At 35.1% G+C, this 19,104-nt stretch overlaps 1 protein-coding gene across 1 annotated transcript; it reads left to right on the top strand.

The window, feature by feature from the left end:
• Positions 1–241: 241 nt before the first annotated feature.
• On the top strand, positions 242–16,886 carry LOC149822137 (DNA-damage-repair/toleration protein 111-like). Its single transcript, XM_089980910.1, has 3 exons — positions 242–341; positions 1,237–2,224; positions 16,416–16,886. Exons 2-3 carry the CDS (start codon positions 1,298–1,300, stop codon positions 16,710–16,712), a joined length of 1,224 nt encoding a protein of 407 aa, XP_089837036.1. The 5' UTR covers positions 242–341; positions 1,237–1,297; the 3' UTR covers positions 16,713–16,886.
• Positions 16,887–19,104: the final 2,218 nt, after the last annotated feature.

Raw genomic sequence — 19,104 nt, 5'->3', positions numbered from 1 at the left:
TCTGGTTCTTGTGATCTGAACCTGAACCTGGTTCTGGCCTACCCAGTTGGGTCGGACCCGTGCCAGTCCAGCTACCACCTCCTCAAAATCGAATCTGGGACCGGAGCCACCTGGATCTGGCCAGGACGGATCCGTTGACAGCCTACTCGCAGTCGCAGCACCAAAATTTCGGATGCGTTTTCGCGTTCACCCGATCCGATACAGATCCATTATATAAAGGAGAACCCCCTCGTAGCCCAACAGGTGGGAAGACTTCCCGCGTTATTGCTGCGCCCTTGCGGTTCGTTCGTTCGTTCCGTCCGTCCGTCCGTCCGTCTCGACGTCTTCCGCGAGCCGCTCTGGTATGGCATTCCTCATCTGCCTCCGAAAAACCCTAACCCTATAAATCTCATAATCCCCATTGCATCGTCTCTCCCCCCCCCGCTAAACCCTAACCCTAGAAATCGAAGAATCTGTGTCACTTCGTTCTTAAACCCTAGATATCAGGGGTGGCATCTGATCGCTCGTCAATCTTTGGTTCGGGATTTTCTTTGTTCCTCTTTTCGTTCTAATTGAAGTTGCTCGGATTTCTTCTTGTGTGTGTCCGCCCGCTCGTGTGCGCGTGCATTGTTTTCGTGTCTGTTGTTGTTTGTTGCCTAATTCGCAGCTGGTTTCATCTCTTTCCCTTTTAAAATTAGGGGCCTTTCCTTTCTTTCTTCCTCCTACGACTGTGTTCAGAATTGGGGTTTTCAGTTCCTCTCTCTCTCTCTCTTTCTCTGCTTCGCTGTTGTTTCCCCCCAGTTCTTCAATCTGTTTTATTTGAAACCTTTTGTCTGATTATTCTTTCCACTTTGAACTTTTTGGGGTTTCCCTGCTTTATTTCTCCTTTGTTTGCTATCAGAAATGGAAAACTAAATATTAGTTTGGGGTTTTCCCTGCTTTAACGACGGAAATGTCATATTCTTGCCTGTTTCTGCTTGTTCTGAGTTTTCTTTTTTCCTCAAATTTGTCGGTCAATAAAGGGGGTTGTTTATGTGGATCTGCTGATTCACAATGCAATATCTACTCTACAGTAGGTTGTTGCATCTGAAATAACATCACTGATGTGCTTGAAAGTCATATTTTCCGCTGTTTTTCTTAACCAAATGCCAAAATCAGGGTTTCCTATGCGTGTTTTCCTTGGGCCTCAAAATTGTGTCTTTTTTGAAGCTTATTTTGCTCTCTTTTTTGCTGATTATTGCTTGAATGCTACTACAGAAAAGAGAATCCTGATTTATGATAGCAAAGCTTACAAAAAAATAGTAAAAGGAAACAAAAAATGTTGGGTGGTTTATATGGGGATCTCCCCCCTCCTTCTTCAGTAACTCCCTCTTCGACGGGGGAAGAAGAGAGAAACAATGGTTCATCCACACATTCCCAATTGTCTACCACACCGTGGTCAATCAGTGCGAAGATGGCACCACCAGCCTTGCGTAAGCCATCTTACCTTTTCACACCTCCTCAATCAATCGTGAAGAATCAGCAGTCTCAAGGAAGACCCAAACCAACACAGGGCTCATCACTAGCAAAAACAGTATCCTCTGTTAGCGCTGGATCCACATTTGTCGATGATGGAATGAAATCATCTAATGTTCAACCGGCCCTTGTTGGTGTTACTGCTACTATAGTTGAAGAGTATGACCCTACTAGGCCTAATGATTATGAAGAGTACAGGAGGGAGAGAAGGAGGCGGTTGATGGTGGCAGAGATGAAGCTGGAACTTGAAAGAAGGAGACAAGAGGAGGAAGAGAGGGAACGTGAGAAAGAACTAGAAAGGGAAAGAGAGGCAGCAGAAAGAGAGAAGGAAAGAGACTATGAATCAAGGTCAGCAACACTAAATATTTCTGGAGAAGAAGCATGGAAACGGCGGGCAGCAATGAGTGGCTGCTTGTCAGAAGCACCAAGGTCACCTTCTCCTCCTTCTAATGGAGATGGGTTTACTATTGGGAAGTCAGGCACAGCTGGGCTTGGTGTCGGGGCTGGTGGACAAATGACAGCAGCTCAGAAAATGATGGCAAAGATGGGTTGGAAGGAGGGTCAAGGGCTTGGGAAGCAGGAACAAGGTATCACTACTCCCTTGATGGCAAAGAAGACAGACAGGAGAGCGGGGGTCATTGTGAATGCCAGTGAATCAAGGGCAGAGAAGAAGCTCAAGAGTGTAAATCTGAATGGTCTTCCAACTCGTGTCCTTTTACTCCGAAACATGGTAGGTTTCATCTTTTCTCATACATATAGCTGTAACCTTGCTAGAGACCATCAATTATTCCGGCCTCTAGCTGCAACCAGTGCTGGACTCTCTCTCTTTCTCTTTATTTTTCAGTGGTGTTGTTTAACAGCTTTGTATAGTTATTTTTTTTGGGGGATATAGGGCTATTAATGGATCAGGGTTGATTCAAAACATTAATGGATTTGTCCTGATATTCACAATGGGTTTGACTCTAGGAATCTGACCTGGGTACACTATGACTTGAATCCAGAATAGGTTGAGTTAGACCCTTGATCTAATCCCAATTCTACTTTCCATTCTTCTCAACTCTTTACTTCATTTTCTTCTTTTATTTACTTTTTTTTATCCCATTTTAGCTAACTTAAGATCAGTGTTATTAAAAACGCGCCTCAAGGCGCAAAAAGCGCGCCTCGCCTCAAGGCGAGGGGCTTTGTGCCTTGAGGCGCAGGCATAAGGCGCAAAAGCCCTGAGGCGCACGCCTCATACGCCTTGAGGCGTACGCCTCAGAGCGAGGCGCGCCTCAAGGTGAGGCGTACGCGCCTCAAGGTGAGGCTTTTAATAACACTGGTTTTGTCCTATTGAATTTTCTCTCCAACTTTTTCTAACTTTTATGCAGTGGGAGTCCAACTCAAACACCAATCTTTTGCAAGTTGTATGAAAACAGTAAACCCCCTTATGAAATTAAGAACTAAGTGGGTAATTAACTTTATCCTATGTCATTAGCAAATTATACTCTCCAACAGCTAGCATATGCCATCTGAATCTCTCTATATATAATCCATAGATACATGCCTATCGAAGAAGGAAATTATATAATTGATTTTCATGCCCACTTTTCCCCTTCAATAAAGTGATCACTTATATGTTCATCATATCCACATTCACCTTTTTACACAGAATCAGTGTTATTAAAAACGCGCCTCAAGGCGCAAAAAGCGCGCCTCGCCTCAAGGCGAGGGGCTTTGTGCCTTGAGGCGCAGGCATAAGGCGCAAAAGCCCTGAGGCGCACGCCTCATACGCCTTGAGGCGTACGCCTCAGAGCGAGGCGCGCCTCAAGGTGAGGCGTACGCGCCTCAAGGTGAGGCTTTTAATAACACTGGTTTTGTCCTATTGAATTTTCTCTCCAACTTTTTCTAACTTTTATGCAGTGGGAGTCCAACTCAAACACCAATCTTTTGCAAGTTGTATGAAAACAGTAAACCCCCTTATGAAATTAAGAACTAAGTGGGTAATTAACTTTATCCTATGTCATTAGCAAATTATACTCTCCAACAGCTAGCATATGCCATCTGAATCTCTCTATATATAATCCATAGATACATGCCTATCGAAGAAGGAAATTATATAATTGATTTTCATGCCCACTTTTCCCCTTCAATAAAGTGATCACTTATATGTTCATCATATCCACATTCACCTTTTTACACAGAATCAGTGTTATTAAAAACGTGCCTCAAGGCGCAAAAAGCGCGCCTCGCCTCAAGGCGAGGGGCTTTGTGCCTTGAGGCGCAGGCATAAGGCGCAAAAGCCCTGAGGCGCACGCCTCATACGCCTTGAGGCGTACGCCTCAGAGCGAGGCGCGCCTCAAGGTGAGGCGTACGCGCCTCAAGGTGAGGCTTTTAATAACACTGGTTTTGTCCTATTGAATTTTCTCTCCAACTTTTTCTAACTTTTATGCAGTGGGAGTCCAACTCAAACACCAATCTTTTGCAAGTTGTATGAAAACAGTAAACCCCCTTATGAAATTAAGAACTAAGTGGGTAATTAACTTTATCCTATGTCATTAGCAAATTATACTCTCCAACAGCTAGCATATGCCATCTGAATCTCTCTATATATAATCCATAGATACATGCCTATCGAAGAAGGAAATTATATAATTGATTTTCATGCCCACTTTTCCCCTTCAATAAAGTGATCACTTATATGTTCATCATATCCACATTCACCTTTTTACACAGAATTAATACCAGGATTCTCTTATCGATCTATTATTATCTCCACTCCAAAGTGCTCCCTGTGGTGTGTCTGTTCATATGTGCTTTGTGACAATCTTTGTATAGGTTTAATCGTTCAACTTTAATTAGTTTGTCCTGGAATTTACTATTCAAGTCATAAGCAATAAGTTAGATTCACTTTTAGTAAGATTAGAAGTGCAGTAGACTATTATACAAGAATTTAAAGATGGGCCAACAATAGGCCAATTTGCTGCTCAGACTTAAATCTTATTCTACAAAAATAATGGATATATAGGTATATATATAGAAACATCATCCCTAGGATTAGTTAAATAACTAGATCTTAGAAAAGGGTGTCACGTTAATGAAAGTGTCACGGTTGTTTCACTGCAGTTTATACAACTGTAACAGTTGAACTGTTCTTGCTTTCTCAATAGCATCCACACTGGGAGTGTTGTATTTTGCACGCTGTCTCATAAAAAGATGCAAATCACAGTTGGATCAGTAAAGAGAACCATAGTTTCACTGGTTACTTAGCTTATAGAAACGTAGTTTTCAACACATAATTTGACAAGTATAACTAATTCAGGAATCAAATCCAATAGTCTAACTTCAAGCACATGGTATAGGTTTGGGAATATATAGGATTCTGGCTAATTGTATTGGTTCGCTTCTTATGCCATAAAAAAATATCAGATCTCTTTTCATGTTGGGGATCCCTCTCATGTCTTCTTTACCCTTTTACTTTACTTTATTTAGAGTTTCCATTCATTGGCCAGAACACTGTGTGCACATGCAAACAAACTTATTTTATGGCATAATAATGTAAATGCTCTTGATACTAAGTATTTAATCAATTTTATCAATCTTTAATTATTCCACAATACAATAACTAAGTTGTTTGTGGTTAAATTTACTTCTACTGCCATGGTTTGATGTTAGGTGTATGATATACTGTCATGGTTTGATGTTTGGTTTTATACGTTAATCTCATATTTTTTAGAATAATCTCATATATTTTAATTTCTTTTAGTTAATCTCATATATTTTCCAGTTATGTAATCAATTTTTTAGTTACTTTTATATGTTAATCTCATATTTTTTAGAATAATCTCATATATTTTAACTTTTATAGGTTAATCCCATATATTTTAACTTTTGTAGGCTAATCTCATATATTTTTTAGTTATGTAATCAGGTTTTAGTTACTTTTATATGTTAATCTTATATTTTTTAGTACTTATTTGACATTTTCTATTTCTTATTGGTTGTCAATTTCATCAATAACGCATTTCTTTATTTATTTGTATTTTTAGATATTTTTTTATAATTTTTTAAAAGTTTTCAAAAAATTTTTTTGAGGCTTACGCTTTACGCCTCAAGGCTTACGCCTCGCCTCGGTTTTTGGTTGAGCGCCTCGCTACGCCTCAACGCTTTTCACAACACTGCACAGAATTAATACCAGGATTCTCTTATCGATCTATTATTATCTCCACTCCAAAGTGCTCCCTGTGGTGTGTCTGTTCATATGTGCTTTGTGACAATCTTTGTATAGGTTTAATCGTTCAACTTTAATTAGTTTGTCCTGGAATTTACTATTCAAGTCATAAGCAATAAGTTAGATTCACTTTTAGTAAGATTAGAAGTGCAGTAGACTATTATACAAGAATTTAAAGATGGGCCAACAATAGGCCAATTTGCTGCTCAGACTTAAATCTTATTCTACAAAAATAATGGATATATAGGTATATATATAGAAACATCATCCCTAGGATTAGTTAAATAACTAGATCTTAGAAAAGGGTGTCACGTTAATGAAAGTGTCACGGTTGTTTCACTGCAGTTTATACAACTGTAACAGTTGAACTGTTCTTGCTTTCTCAATAGCATCCACACTGGGAGTGTTGTATTTTGCACGCTGTCTCATAAAAAGATGCAAATCACAGTTGGATCAGTAAAGAGAACCATAGTTTCACTGGTTACTTAGCTTATAGAAACGTAGTTTTCAACACATAATTTGACAAGTATAACTAATTCAGGAATCAAATCCAATAGTCTAACTTCAAGCACATGGTATAGGTTTGGGAATATATAGGATTCTGGCTAATTGTATTGGTTCGCTTCTTATGCCATAAAAAAATATCAGATCTCTTTTCATGTTGGGGATCCCTCTCATGTCTTCTTTACCCTTTTACTTTACTTTATTTAGAGTTTCCATTCATTGGCCAGAACACTGTGTGCACATGCAAACAAACTTATTTTATGGCATAATAATGTAAATGCTCTTGATACTAAGTATTTAATCAATTTTATCAATCTTTAATTATTCCACAATACAATAACTAAGTTGTTTGTGGTTAAATTTACTTCTACTGCCATGGTTTGATGTTAGGTGTATGATATACTGTCATGGTTTGATGTTTGGTTTTATACGTTAATCTCATATTTTTTAGAATAATCTCATATATTTTAATTTCTTTTAGTTAATCTCATATATTTTCCAGTTATGTAATCAATTTTTTAGTTACTTTTATATGTTAATCTCATATTTTTTAGAATAATCTCATATATTTTAACTTTTATAGGTTAATCCCATATATTTTAACTTTTGTAGGCTAATCTCATATATTTTTTAGTTATGTAATCAGGTTTTAGTTACTTTTATATGTTAATCTTATATTTTTTAGTACTTATTTGACATTTTCTATTTCTTATTGGTTGTCAATTTCATCAATAACGCATTTCTTTATTTATTTGTATTTTTAGATATTTTTTTATAATTTTTTAAAAGTTTTCAAAAAATTTTTTTGAGGCTTACGCTTTACGCCTCAAGGCTTACGCCTCGCCTCGGTTTTTGGTTGAGCGCCTCGCTACGCCTCAACGCTTTTCACAACACTGCACAGAATTAATACCAGGATTCTCTTATCGATCTATTATTATCTCCACTCCAAAGTGCTCCCTGTGGTGTGTCTGTTCATATGTGCTTTGTGAGAATCTTTGTATAGGTTTAATCGTTCAACTTTAATTAGTTTGTCCTGGAATTTACTATTCAAGTCATAAGCAATAAGTTAGATTCACTTTTAGTAAGATTAGAAGTGCAGTAGACTATTATACAAGAATTTAAAGATGGGCCAACAATAGGCCAATTTGCTGCTCAGACTTAAATCTTATTCTACAAAAATAATGGATATATAGGTATATATATAGAAACATCATCCCTAGGATTAGTTAAATAACTAGATCTTAGAAAAGGGTGTCACGTTAATGAAAGTGTCACGGTTGTTTCACTGCAGTTTATACAACTGTAACAGTTGAACTGTTCTTGCTTTCTCAATAGCATCCACACTGGGAGTGTTGTATTTTGCACGCTGTCTCATAAAAAGATGCAAATCACAGTTGGATCAGTAAAGAGAACCATAGTTTCACTGGTTACTTAGCTTATAGAAACGTAGTTTTCAACACATAATTTGACAAGTATAACTAATTCAGGAATCAAATCCAATAGTCTAACTTCAAGCACATGGTATAGGTTTGGGAATATATAGGATTCTGGCTAATTGTATTGGTTCGCTTCTTATGCCATAAAAAAATATCAGATCTCTTTTCATGTTGGGGATCCCTCTCATGTCTTCTTTACCCTTTTACTTTACTTTATTTAGAGTTTCCATTCATTGGCCAGAACACTGTGTGCACATGCAAACAAACTTATTTTATGGCATAATAATGTAAATGCTCTTGATACTAAGTATTTAATCAATTTTATCAATCTTTAATTATTCCACAATACAATAACTAAGTTGTTTGTGGTTAAATTTACTTCTACTGCCATGGTTTGATGTTAGGTGTATGATATACTGTCATGGTTTGATGTTTGGTTTTATACGTTAATCTCATATTTTTTAGAATAATCTCATATATTTTAATTTCTTTTAGTTAATCTCATATATTTTCCAGTTATGTAATCAATTTTTTAGTTACTTTTATATGTTAATCTCATATTTTTTAGAATAATCTCATATATTTTAACTTTTATAGGTTAATCCCATATATTTTAACTTTTGTAGGCTAATCTCATATATTTTTTAGTTATGTAATCAGGTTTTAGTTACTTTTATATGTTAATCTTATATTTTTTAGTACTTATTTGACATTTTCTATTTCTTATTGGTTGTCAATTTCATCAATAACGCATTTCTTTATTTATTTGTATTTTTAGATATTTTTTTATAATTTTTTAAAAGTTTTCAAAAATTTTTTTTGAGGCTTACGCTTTACGCCTCAAGGCTTACGCCTCGCCTCGGTTTTTGGTTGAGCGCCTCGCTACGCCTCAACGCTTTTCACAACACTGCACAGAATTAATACCAGGATTCTCTTATCGATCTATTATTATCTCCACTCCAAAGTGCTCCCTGTGGTGTGTCTGTTCATATGTGCTTTGTGAGAATCTTTGTATAGGTTTAATCGTTCAACTTTAATTAGTTTGTCCTGGAATTTACTATTCAAGTCATAAGCAATAAGTTAGATTCACTTTTAGTAAGATTAGAAGTGCAGTAGACTATTATACAAGAATTTAAAGATGGGCCAACAATAGGCCAATTTGCTGCTCAGACTTAAATCTTATTCTACAAAAATAATGGATATATAGGTATATATATAGAAACATCATCCCTAGGATTAGTTAAATAACTAGATCTTAGAAAAGGGTGTCACGTTAATGAAAGTGTCACGGTTGTTTCACTGCAGTTTATACAACTGTAACAGTTGAACTGTTCTTGCTTTCTCAATAGCATCCACACTGGGAGTGTTGTATTTTGCACGCTGTCTCATAAAAAGATGCAAATCACAGTTGGATCAGTAAAGAGAACCATAGTTTCACTGGTTACTTAGCTTATAGAAACGTAGTTTTCAACACATAATTTGACAAGTATAACTAATTCAGGAATCAAATCCAATAGTCTAACTTCAAGCACATGGTATAGGTTTGGGAATATATAGGATTCTGGCTAATTGTATTGGTTCGCTTCTTATGCCATAAAAAAATATCAGATCTCTTTTCATGTTGGGGATCCCTCTCATGTCTTCTTTACCCTTTTACTTTACTTTATTTAGAGTTTCCATTCATTGGCCAGAACACTGTGTGCACATGCAAACAAACTTATTTTATGGCATAATAATGTAAATGCTCTTGATACTAAGTATTTAATCAATTTTATCAATCTTTAATTATTCCACAATACAATAACTAAGTTGTTTGTGGTTAAATTTACTTCTACTGCCATGGTTTGATGTTAGGTGTATGATATACTGTCATGGTTTGATGTTTGGTTTTATACGTTAATCTCATATTTTTTAGAATAATCTCATATATTTTAATTTCTTTTAGTTAATCTCATATATTTTCCAGTTATGTAATCAATTTTTTAGTTACTTTTATATGTTAATCTCATATTTTTTAGAATAATCTCATATATTTTAACTTTTATAGGTTAATCCCATATATTTTAACTTTTGTAGGCTAATCTCATATATTTTTTAGTTATGTAATCAGGTTTTAGTTACTTTTATATGTTAATCTTATATTTTTTAGTACTTATTTGACATTTTCTATTTCTTATTGGTTGTCAATTTCATCAATAACGCATTTCTTTATTTATTTGTATTTTTAGATATTTTTTTATAATTTTTTAAAAGTTTTCAAAAAATTTTTTTGAGGCTTACGCTTTACGCCTCAAGGCTTACGCCTCGCCTCGGTTTTTGGTTGAGCGCCTCGCTACGCCTCAACGCTTTTCACAACACTGCACAGAATTAATACCAGGATTCTCTTATCGATCTATTATTATCTCCACTCCAAAGTGCTCCCTGTGGTGTGTCTGTTCATATGTGCTTTGTGAGAATCTTTGTATAGGTTTAATCGTTCAACTTTAATTAGTTTGTCCTGGAATTTACTATTCAAGTCATAAGCAATAAGTTAGATTCACTTTTAGTAAGATTAGAAGTGCAGTAGACTATTATACAAGAATTTAAAGATGGGCCAACAATAGGCCAATTTGCTGCTCAGACTTAAATCTTATTCTACAAAAATAATGGATATATAGGTATATATATAGAAACATCATCCCTAGGATTAGTTAAATAACTAGATCTTAGAAAAGGGTGTCACGTTAATGAAAGTGTCACGGTTGTTTCACTGCAGTTTATACAACTGTAACAGTTGAACTGTTCTTGCTTTCTCAATAGCATCCACACTGGGAGTGTTGTATTTTGCACGCTGTCTCATAAAAAGATGCAAATCACAGTTGGATCAGTAAAGAGAACCATAGTTTCACTGGTTACTTAGCTTATAGAAACGTAGTTTTCAACACATAATTTGACAAGTATAACTAATTCAGGAATCAAATCCAATAGTCTAACTTCAAGCACATGGTATAGGTTTGGGAATATATAGGATTCTGGCTAATTGTATTGGTTCGCTTCTTATGCCATAAAAAAATATCAGATCTCTTTTCATGTTGGGGATCCCTCTCATGTCTTCTTTACCCTTTTACTTTACTTTATTTAGAGTTTCCATTCATTGGCCAGAACACTGTGTGCACATGCAAACAAACTTATTTTATGGCATAATAATGTAAATGCTCTTGATACTAAGTATTTAATCAATTTTATCAATCTTTAATTATTCCACAATACAATAACTAAGTTGTTTGTGGTTAAATTTACTTCTACTGCCATGGTTTGATGTTAGGTGTATGATATACTGTCATGGTTTGATGTTTGGTTTTATACGTTAATCTCATATTTTTTAGAATAATCTCATATATTTTAATTTCTTTTAGTTAATCTCATATATTTTCCAGTTATGTAATCAATTTTTTAGTTACTTTTATATGTTAATCTCATATTTTTTAGAATAATCTCATATATTTTAACTTTTATAGGTTAATCCCATATATTTTAACTTTTGTAGGCTAATCTCATATATTTTTTAGTTATGTAATCTGGTTTTAGTTACTTTTATATGTTAATCTTATATTTTTTAGTACTTATTTGACATTTTCTATTTCTTATTGGTTGTCAATTTCATCAATAACGCATTTCTTTATTTATTTGTATTTTTAGATATTTTTTTATAATTTTTTAAAAGTTTTCAAAAATTTTTTTTGAGGCTTACGCTTTACGCCTCAAGGCTTACGCCTCGCCTCGGTTTTTGGTTGAGCGCCTCGCTACGCCTCAACGCTTTTCACAACACTGCACAGAATTAATACCAGGATTCTCTTATCGATCTATTATTATCTCCACTCCAAAGTGCTCCCTGTGGTGTGTCTGTTCATATGTGCTTTGTGAGAATCTTTGTATAGGTTTAATCGTTCAACTTTAATTAGTTTGTCCTGGAATTTACTATTCAAGTCATAAGCAATAAGTTAGATTCACTTTTAGTAAGATTAGAAGTGCAGTAGACTATTATACAAGAATTTAAAGATGGGCCAACAATAGGCCAATTTGCTGCTCAGACTTAAATCTTATTCTACAAAAATAATGGATATATAGGTATATATATAGAAACATCATCCCTAGGATTAGTTAAATAACTAGATCTTAGAAAAGGGTGTCACGTTAATGAAAGTGTCACGGTTGTTTCACTGCAGTTTATACAACTGTAACAGTTGAACTGTTCTTGCTTTCTCAATAGCATCCACACTGGGAGTGTTGTATTTTGCACGCTGTCTCATAAAAAGATGCAAATCACAGTTGGATCAGTAAAGAGAACCATAGTTTCACTGGTTACTTAGCTTATAGAAACGTAGTTTTCAACACATAATTTGACAAGTATAACTAATTCAGGAATCAAATCCAATAGTCTAACTTCAAGCACATGGTATAGGTTTTGGAATATATAGGATTCTGGCTAATTGTATTGGTTCGCTTCTTATGCCATAAAAAAATATCAGATCTCTTTTCATGTTGGGGATCCCTCTCATGTCTTCTTTACCCTTTTACTTTACTTTATTTAGAGTTTCCATTCATTGGCCAGAACACTGTGTGCACATGCAAACAAACTTATTTTATGGCATAATAATGTAAATGCTCTTGATACTAAGTATTTAATCAATTTTATCAATCTTTAATTATTCCACAATACAATAACTAAGTTGTTTGTGGTTAAATTTACTTCTACTGCCATGGTTTGATGTTAGGTGTATGATATACTGTCATGGTTTGATGTTTGGTTTTATACGTTAATCTCATATTTTTTAGAATAATCTCATATATTTTAATTTCTTTTAGTTAATCTCATATATTTTCCAGTTATGTAATCAATTTTTTAGTTACTTTTATATGTTAATCTCATATTTTTTAGAATAATCTCATATATTTTAACTTTTATAGGTTAATCCCATATATTTTAACTTTTGTAGGCTAATCTCATATATTTTTTAGTTATGTAATCAGGTTTTAGTTACTTTTATATGTTAATCTTATATTTTTTAGTACTTATTTGACATTTTCTATTTCTTATTGGTTGTCAATTTCATCAATAACGCATTTCTTTATTTATTTGTATTTTTAGATATTTTTTTATAATTTTTTAAAAGTTTTCAAAATTTTTTTTTGAGGCTTACGCTTTACGCCTCAAGGCTTACGCCTCGCCTCGGTTTTTGGTTGAGCGCCTCGCTACGCCTCAACGCTTTTCACAACACTGCACAGAATTAATACCAGGATTCTCTTATCGATCTATTATTATCTCCACTCCAAAGTGCTCCCTGTGGTGTGTCTGTTCATATGTGCTTTGTGAGAATCTTTGTATAGGTTTAATCGTTCAACTTTAATTAGTTTGTCCTGGAATTTACTATTCAAGTCATAAGCAATAAGTTAGATTCACTTTTAGTAAGATTAGAAGTGCAGTAGACTATTATACAAGAATTTAAAGATGGGCCAACAATAGGCCAATTTGCTGCTCAGACTTAAATCTTATTCTACAAAAATAATGGATATATAGGTATATATATAGAAACATCATCCCTAGGATTAGTTAAATAACTAGATCTTAGAAAAGGGTGTCACGTTAATGAAAGTGTCACGGTTGTTTCACTGCAGTTTATACAACTGTAACAGTTGAACTGTTCTTGCTTTCTCAATAGCATCCACACTGGGAGTGTTGTATTTTGCACGCTGTCTCATAAAAAGATGCAAATCACAGTTGGATCAGTAAAGAGAACCATAGTTTCACTGGTTACTTAGCTTATAGAAACGTAGTTTTCAACACATAATTTGACAAGTATAACTAATTCAGGAATCAAATCCAATAGTCTAACTTCAAGCACATGGTATAGGTTTGGGAATATATAGGATTCTGGCTAATTGTATTGGTTCGCTTCTTATGCCATAAAAAAATATCAGATCTCTTTTCATGTTGGGGATCCCTCTCATGTCTTCTTTACCCTTTTACTTTACTTTATTTAGAGTTTCCATTCATTGGCCAGAACACTGTGTGCACATGCAAACAAACTTATTTTATGTATCCAGATCCAAACAAAGCTAGTGATAGCCTCATTGTTTCCGTATCCATTTTGGGGTTGTTTCATGAGGAATACACAAAGGATCTATGATAGATCATACATTTATTATGTTTATGGTAGCTGATGACTCTTCCTCTTTATCATGTCTCATATTGTGGCTTCCGACACCCTTCAGCTCTCTCTCTCTCTCTCATTGTTCATTTATAGTATGTTAATGCCTAAGTATGATTAGTTTGTCATCATTGACAATGAACCTGCACTATGGAATTGATCCTTCTATTCATTGTTTTGTTAGCTTGGAACCTGTGATATTTTGGAGATCGGGTAGTTTTAAGTGGGTTGAGATGGGCTTGTTGTCACATTTTCAGACAATCTTCTGTCTTTTGATATTTTCTTATTCCTTTTCTATTTCTATATATTTTTCTCGTTCCACCCTTCCTATTCTCTATTAAAAGTTATTTCTTGTTCTCAAGAAAAACGTAAAAGGGTACACATTTTTGTTAGCATGCTGATCATTATGTATTAAATTAGGTACTTTGCATTTAACATGGAATTTTTTGTCAATGGTCAATCAGCATTCCTTCCTCCCAAAATGTACGTTCAAGTTCCATTGTCTGTCACCTACCATTTTCAATGTACAGCATATCCATCACCATGTTGCACCAAGCAGAATTTATGTCTTTCTAATAAATTTTGATCTTGGAAACAGTTACCACCTAGAGCCTTCTCTTCTTCATGTGATCTTGTACAGATGAGGGCATTTTTTCTGATATGCTATGCTAAAATGGAATGATAACTTCATCATAGCACTTTACAGTGGTTGTACATCTAGTTTCAACTTTCAAGGCAATTGGTTGAACTATTCAGTTCCATTGTTTTCTGATCTCTTCACAATGTTCCACTAGTTTTTCGATATAGCATTCACTGCATAATGGGTTTAATGAAGTAAGATGTTTTCCTGAGCTTCTTGTGCTAGCTGTAAGTTTCGTTTCTGTTTCTAACATTGGGTCTTCTGCATTTGATGTCAACAGATTGCAGGGTGCCTTTTTAACTTAATTCTTTTCAAATCAACAGTGAACCCAATAAATGCATAATGGGGTGACCAAGCACATTTCTTATTTTCAGTCAGATCTTTTCCTGGTCACGGAAAAAATCTTTTTGTTCCCAACATCGGTGTTTTTAGCATTTGATCTTAACGGGGTCCAGTGTGGCCCTTTAAACTTAATCCAATATGAAAGATGAACCCATGAATACAATTAAGAAAATCAATGTATTAACAGTTAGTTTTAGTGTTTTGTAAACATTTTCTTTCCCACCCCTGCTTGTTCTTGAACTGGAGTTATGGCTTCATGTTGTCGAGCAAAACTAAATTTGTAGAAAGTTGTCCAACATAATTTTATACACAATCCTTTTCTAACTTCTAGTTATCATTATAGATTTTTGGTGGAACTTAAATTCCTAAACTTAAAACATAGTTTTAAAAAGTAAGCCAGCATTTTTTTTGAAGTTTTAGTGTGAAATTTCTAGCAAGTTCTACCTTAAATGCTTGAGGTGAATCTGAGGCTTAAAATGTTGCATAATTGGAAAACTAGTATAAATAATGAAAAGTTCAAAAAACCATAGAGAAGAGCTGAAAATTAAAATACATTACCCCCACAATGGTAAAAAATGAAGATTTCTCATTTAGGCACATCGATCTTTATCTTCCATCATATCCTTTTGATGCGTCATGGTTTCCTTCTGTAGGAGGTCATAATTTCTTCTCCAATTCGATGGTCCTCTAATTGACCTGGGTTGGTTATTAACTGCATGACCACTTGTCTTTGACGCTTTCAAATTAAGAGGTTCATTCTCCAAGCACCAAGGGAAAAGTGCTTTGAAGTACTCCTATTGCTTCCTTAATGATGACCTGACTCTTCGATCCAATTAGTCATGCTTGGCTTCGGTATTTGAGAATTTATTGATTATCAGTACTCTAATAATATTGAGAAATGCGCATTTAAGTTTCATAGCTGGAATTCTGACATTTGCAATATCTGAGCCAATAGCTCTGTGGTTCAGGTACACTGGGGGGTTAGTCCCCAGCTTTCATAGCAGATAGCCTGTGCAAAGATGGATTTGTGACCCGGGCTACCTAACTCATGTTTGCCTGGCTCAAGAGTCACATGGATCAGAAGCTACACAGGAAATGGTACTTTGGGCAGGATCTGCTTAAACAATCTGGGACTTGATCCATGAAGTGGTTCTAGCTGAGGTTCAAGTTGATCTGTGATTTGAAACAATGGTTGCTTGTATAGGCCTGTTTGCAGGCCTTAGAACATAGATTTCGCGTAGCTACTGGAATCTATGTTCTAAATTACATATTTTACAATAGAAACTGAACTAATCATGTGGAAGAATGTCTGATTATTTACACTAGCTTTGAAGCAGTCTTAGTAATGGTGAGGGAGAGAATAACGTGCACGAGGAAACAGCTGACCTGTATTATCTTTCCCAATTTGGCCATGTTCAATAATAGTTTGTTGCAGATGCAAGGATAGATTTTCCTTTTTGGTTCCTGAAAAATGAAAAACTGTAGATAGATAGAAATTGGATGTTAATGCAGTAGCTGTTTTCCTTTTTCAGATTTGGCAACTATTATCTGTACATTCTCTAATTTTTTTGGTCCATTCTTGATTGTGAATTTTACTTGTGTAGGTTGGCCCTGGGCAAGTTGATGACGAACTTGACAGCGAAGTTGCGGAGGAGTGTGCGAAACACGGCACAGTGACACGTGTTCTGATATTTGAAATCACAGAACCAGGCTTCCCAGAAGATGAAGCTGTTAGAATATTTGTTCAGTTTGAGCGAGCTGAGGAGGCAACACGAGCATTTGTTGATCTTGAGGGTCGTTTTTTTGGTGGTAGGCTGGTTCGAGCTACCTTCTACGATGAGGATCGATTCAGCCGCAATGAGTTGGCTCCCACACCTGAGGAGATTGCTGGATATCGTTGAGACTTACTTCGCGGATGGGTGTGATGGTTGGGGATGACAAGTTTTTAGAGTGGTATGCATTCCTGGTGAAATGATCAGTATATGGAAATTTTTCATGACCCTCAGCCAAAAATAATTAAGAGAATGCATGTATATTATATTTTTCTTAATTTCTTTTTCAACTAGATTTTATTTTCATTTCATCTCAAACAATCTGACTGAGTTTTTGGTAAATATTTTGGTCCTTAGATTTAGCTATTTATGTTTTTTTGGGTAATTAAAAAAGAGCTTGCAACGATGAATTTATTTAACACCTCCCTGAACTTGTAAACGTGCTCTTCACAGCAATCAAGACGTGTGCACTTGATTGTTTCCTGTTTGCTCTCATCGTAGATTGTCTACGTTCGGTTAAAAAACAACCTAGCACGGAGCCAATTCTTCTTTTCTGTTTTTTTTTTTCACAAGGGCATCATAGAGGCACCTATTGAGCGATGGTTATACCTTACACAGTTGCACTCGCTATTGGCTCACAGTTTTAGATGGGTGCTATGCAAAAATTATTGATGCGCTTTTGACACTTGATTTTAGTCATCAATGATCATGTTTCACACGTTCCACATGCTCATCATCATACTCTCAAACCACTGTCGTTATCAGCAGCATTGGTAGTGTGTTTAATTATCATTATGATAAAAATAAAACTTGATATTGCTATGCCGCATTGCCATAGTCACCATCATCAAAATAACATGCCTTTTTTTGACAACGTTGATTGGGATGACGAGATTGCTCACTCTTATTTCCCATTCAAAATAGGAGACGAACACCCGTACCTGCGGTTTATATGTTTATAGCACGCTGCTAGGTGAACGCATTACTGTTAAATGTTAAGTTAAAAGTTTAGCGTTGTGGTTGCTGACTGAATCGAACATATTAGCCAAACTTGCCCTCGACGATTCGTCAGAGATTACCCTCCCCAAATCGTGATTAATACACGCAATTTCCTCGTCAAACCATGATGGTTTGACTAATCGGTAAAATCATAAATTGTGATTAAACGGCAAAATAGTGATTTTGCATCAGTAACTGTAATCTGTTGTTTTTTATTTTAATACATATAGATAAATAACAACTTATCTATACTCTTGAGATTGATATCATGCTAATATCTTAATTATATGCATAAAAAATTGCTGTCATTAAATATATATCAATTAAAAATTCAATATGTTGAAACTACGCCAACAAAATTGAGGTTATTAAAAATTCTTAGAGATCACACCATGGAACATCAGTCACCCCTCTTAGAGGCCGTTGTGTAGTTTTGCAATCTGACAACCAACACATTCAGTTCAGAGATCTTGAGATGACTATCACGTTATTGGATATAACACAAATCACCAAACTGAAGTGCCATGGAGAGCTAATGAGTAGACAACAATGGAGAGATTTCAAGCACTTGCGTGCTATTTACTTACAAACAAATGATGATTGTTCGAAGGTGAAAGGATCATGTTTTCATGGCTTAGGAACTAGAGGATGAAGAGGAGACTACTGTGTATTAGAAGGAAGGGCGACATTAGGGTGAACATGTCAGCGAGAGCATTTTTGCTATACTTCTTTGACTTATGCTTATTCATCGACATAATTGAAAAGTTGATTCATGCATCATACAACGAACTGTTGGTAGAGCTGGATCGCATCGATTAGTATGCATGAGGAGAAACCTCATTTGCACACTTATATGCAAATTTAAGTAGCACGAGGAGTGGAAGAAAAAACCTTGTCGGGATGCTGATATTGTTGGAGGTACTTATTTCTTTACTGTACCTAAACTTTTGATTTATACTTATACATTATACTTATATATTGTATATTAATCATAAACTTTTGATATATAGATGCATACTATGTATTAATCCTTGTTAATACTTGTTATGTAGATTTGGACGTGGAAACACATATTCATTGAAAAGCCCAAGATGTGTGATGTTGTCCATGAATTTTTATATGCCACAATATGGGGTCGATCATGCAGTGAAGAGGGTCATGATCGAAGAATGTGGGTCCTCGCATGTCACATGCCGAATGCGCTGCATCACTTCGCAGGTTGACCAAGGCAAACATAAATATTGTTGTTGATATTTTCTACATAAGTATTTTTTTGAAATACTTTTATAAAATTATAGCGAAAAAACCAAATGGGACAAAAACTTAACGCATTACTTCTCGATCACATTCACATCCATACATGCCATAAATTAAAATTTTAAACATTCATGAATTAAGTAAATGTCCATATATCTCCAAATTAATAATAAAAGTTCATTTAACAAATTAAATCAAATGATCAGAGTCTGGATCATATAAAAATGCTTGTAGTCCAAAACACTCGGAGGTTGAGAAAGACTTG

This window comes from Nuphar pumila, chromosome 11 (assembly GCF_984573655.1).
Source record: "Nuphar pumila chromosome 11, dmNupPumi1.hap1.1, whole genome shotgun sequence".
NCBI lineage: Eukaryota > Viridiplantae > Streptophyta > Magnoliopsida > Nymphaeales > Nymphaeaceae > Nuphar > Nuphar pumila.
This window is presented reverse-complemented; position numbering and strand designations above follow the sequence as displayed.

What these genes read in the sequence shown, in the direction of transcription:
- LOC149822137 (XM_089980910.1), top strand. Translation starts at nt 1,298, where the DNA reads ATGTTGGGTGGTTTATATGGGGATCTCCCCCCTCCTTCTTCAGTAACT. An exon ending in TCCTTTTACTCCGAAACATG is followed by an intron (nt 2,225 to 16,415) that starts GTAGGTTTCATC and finishes TTACTTGTGTAG; the next exon opens with GTTGGCCCTGGGCAAGTTGA.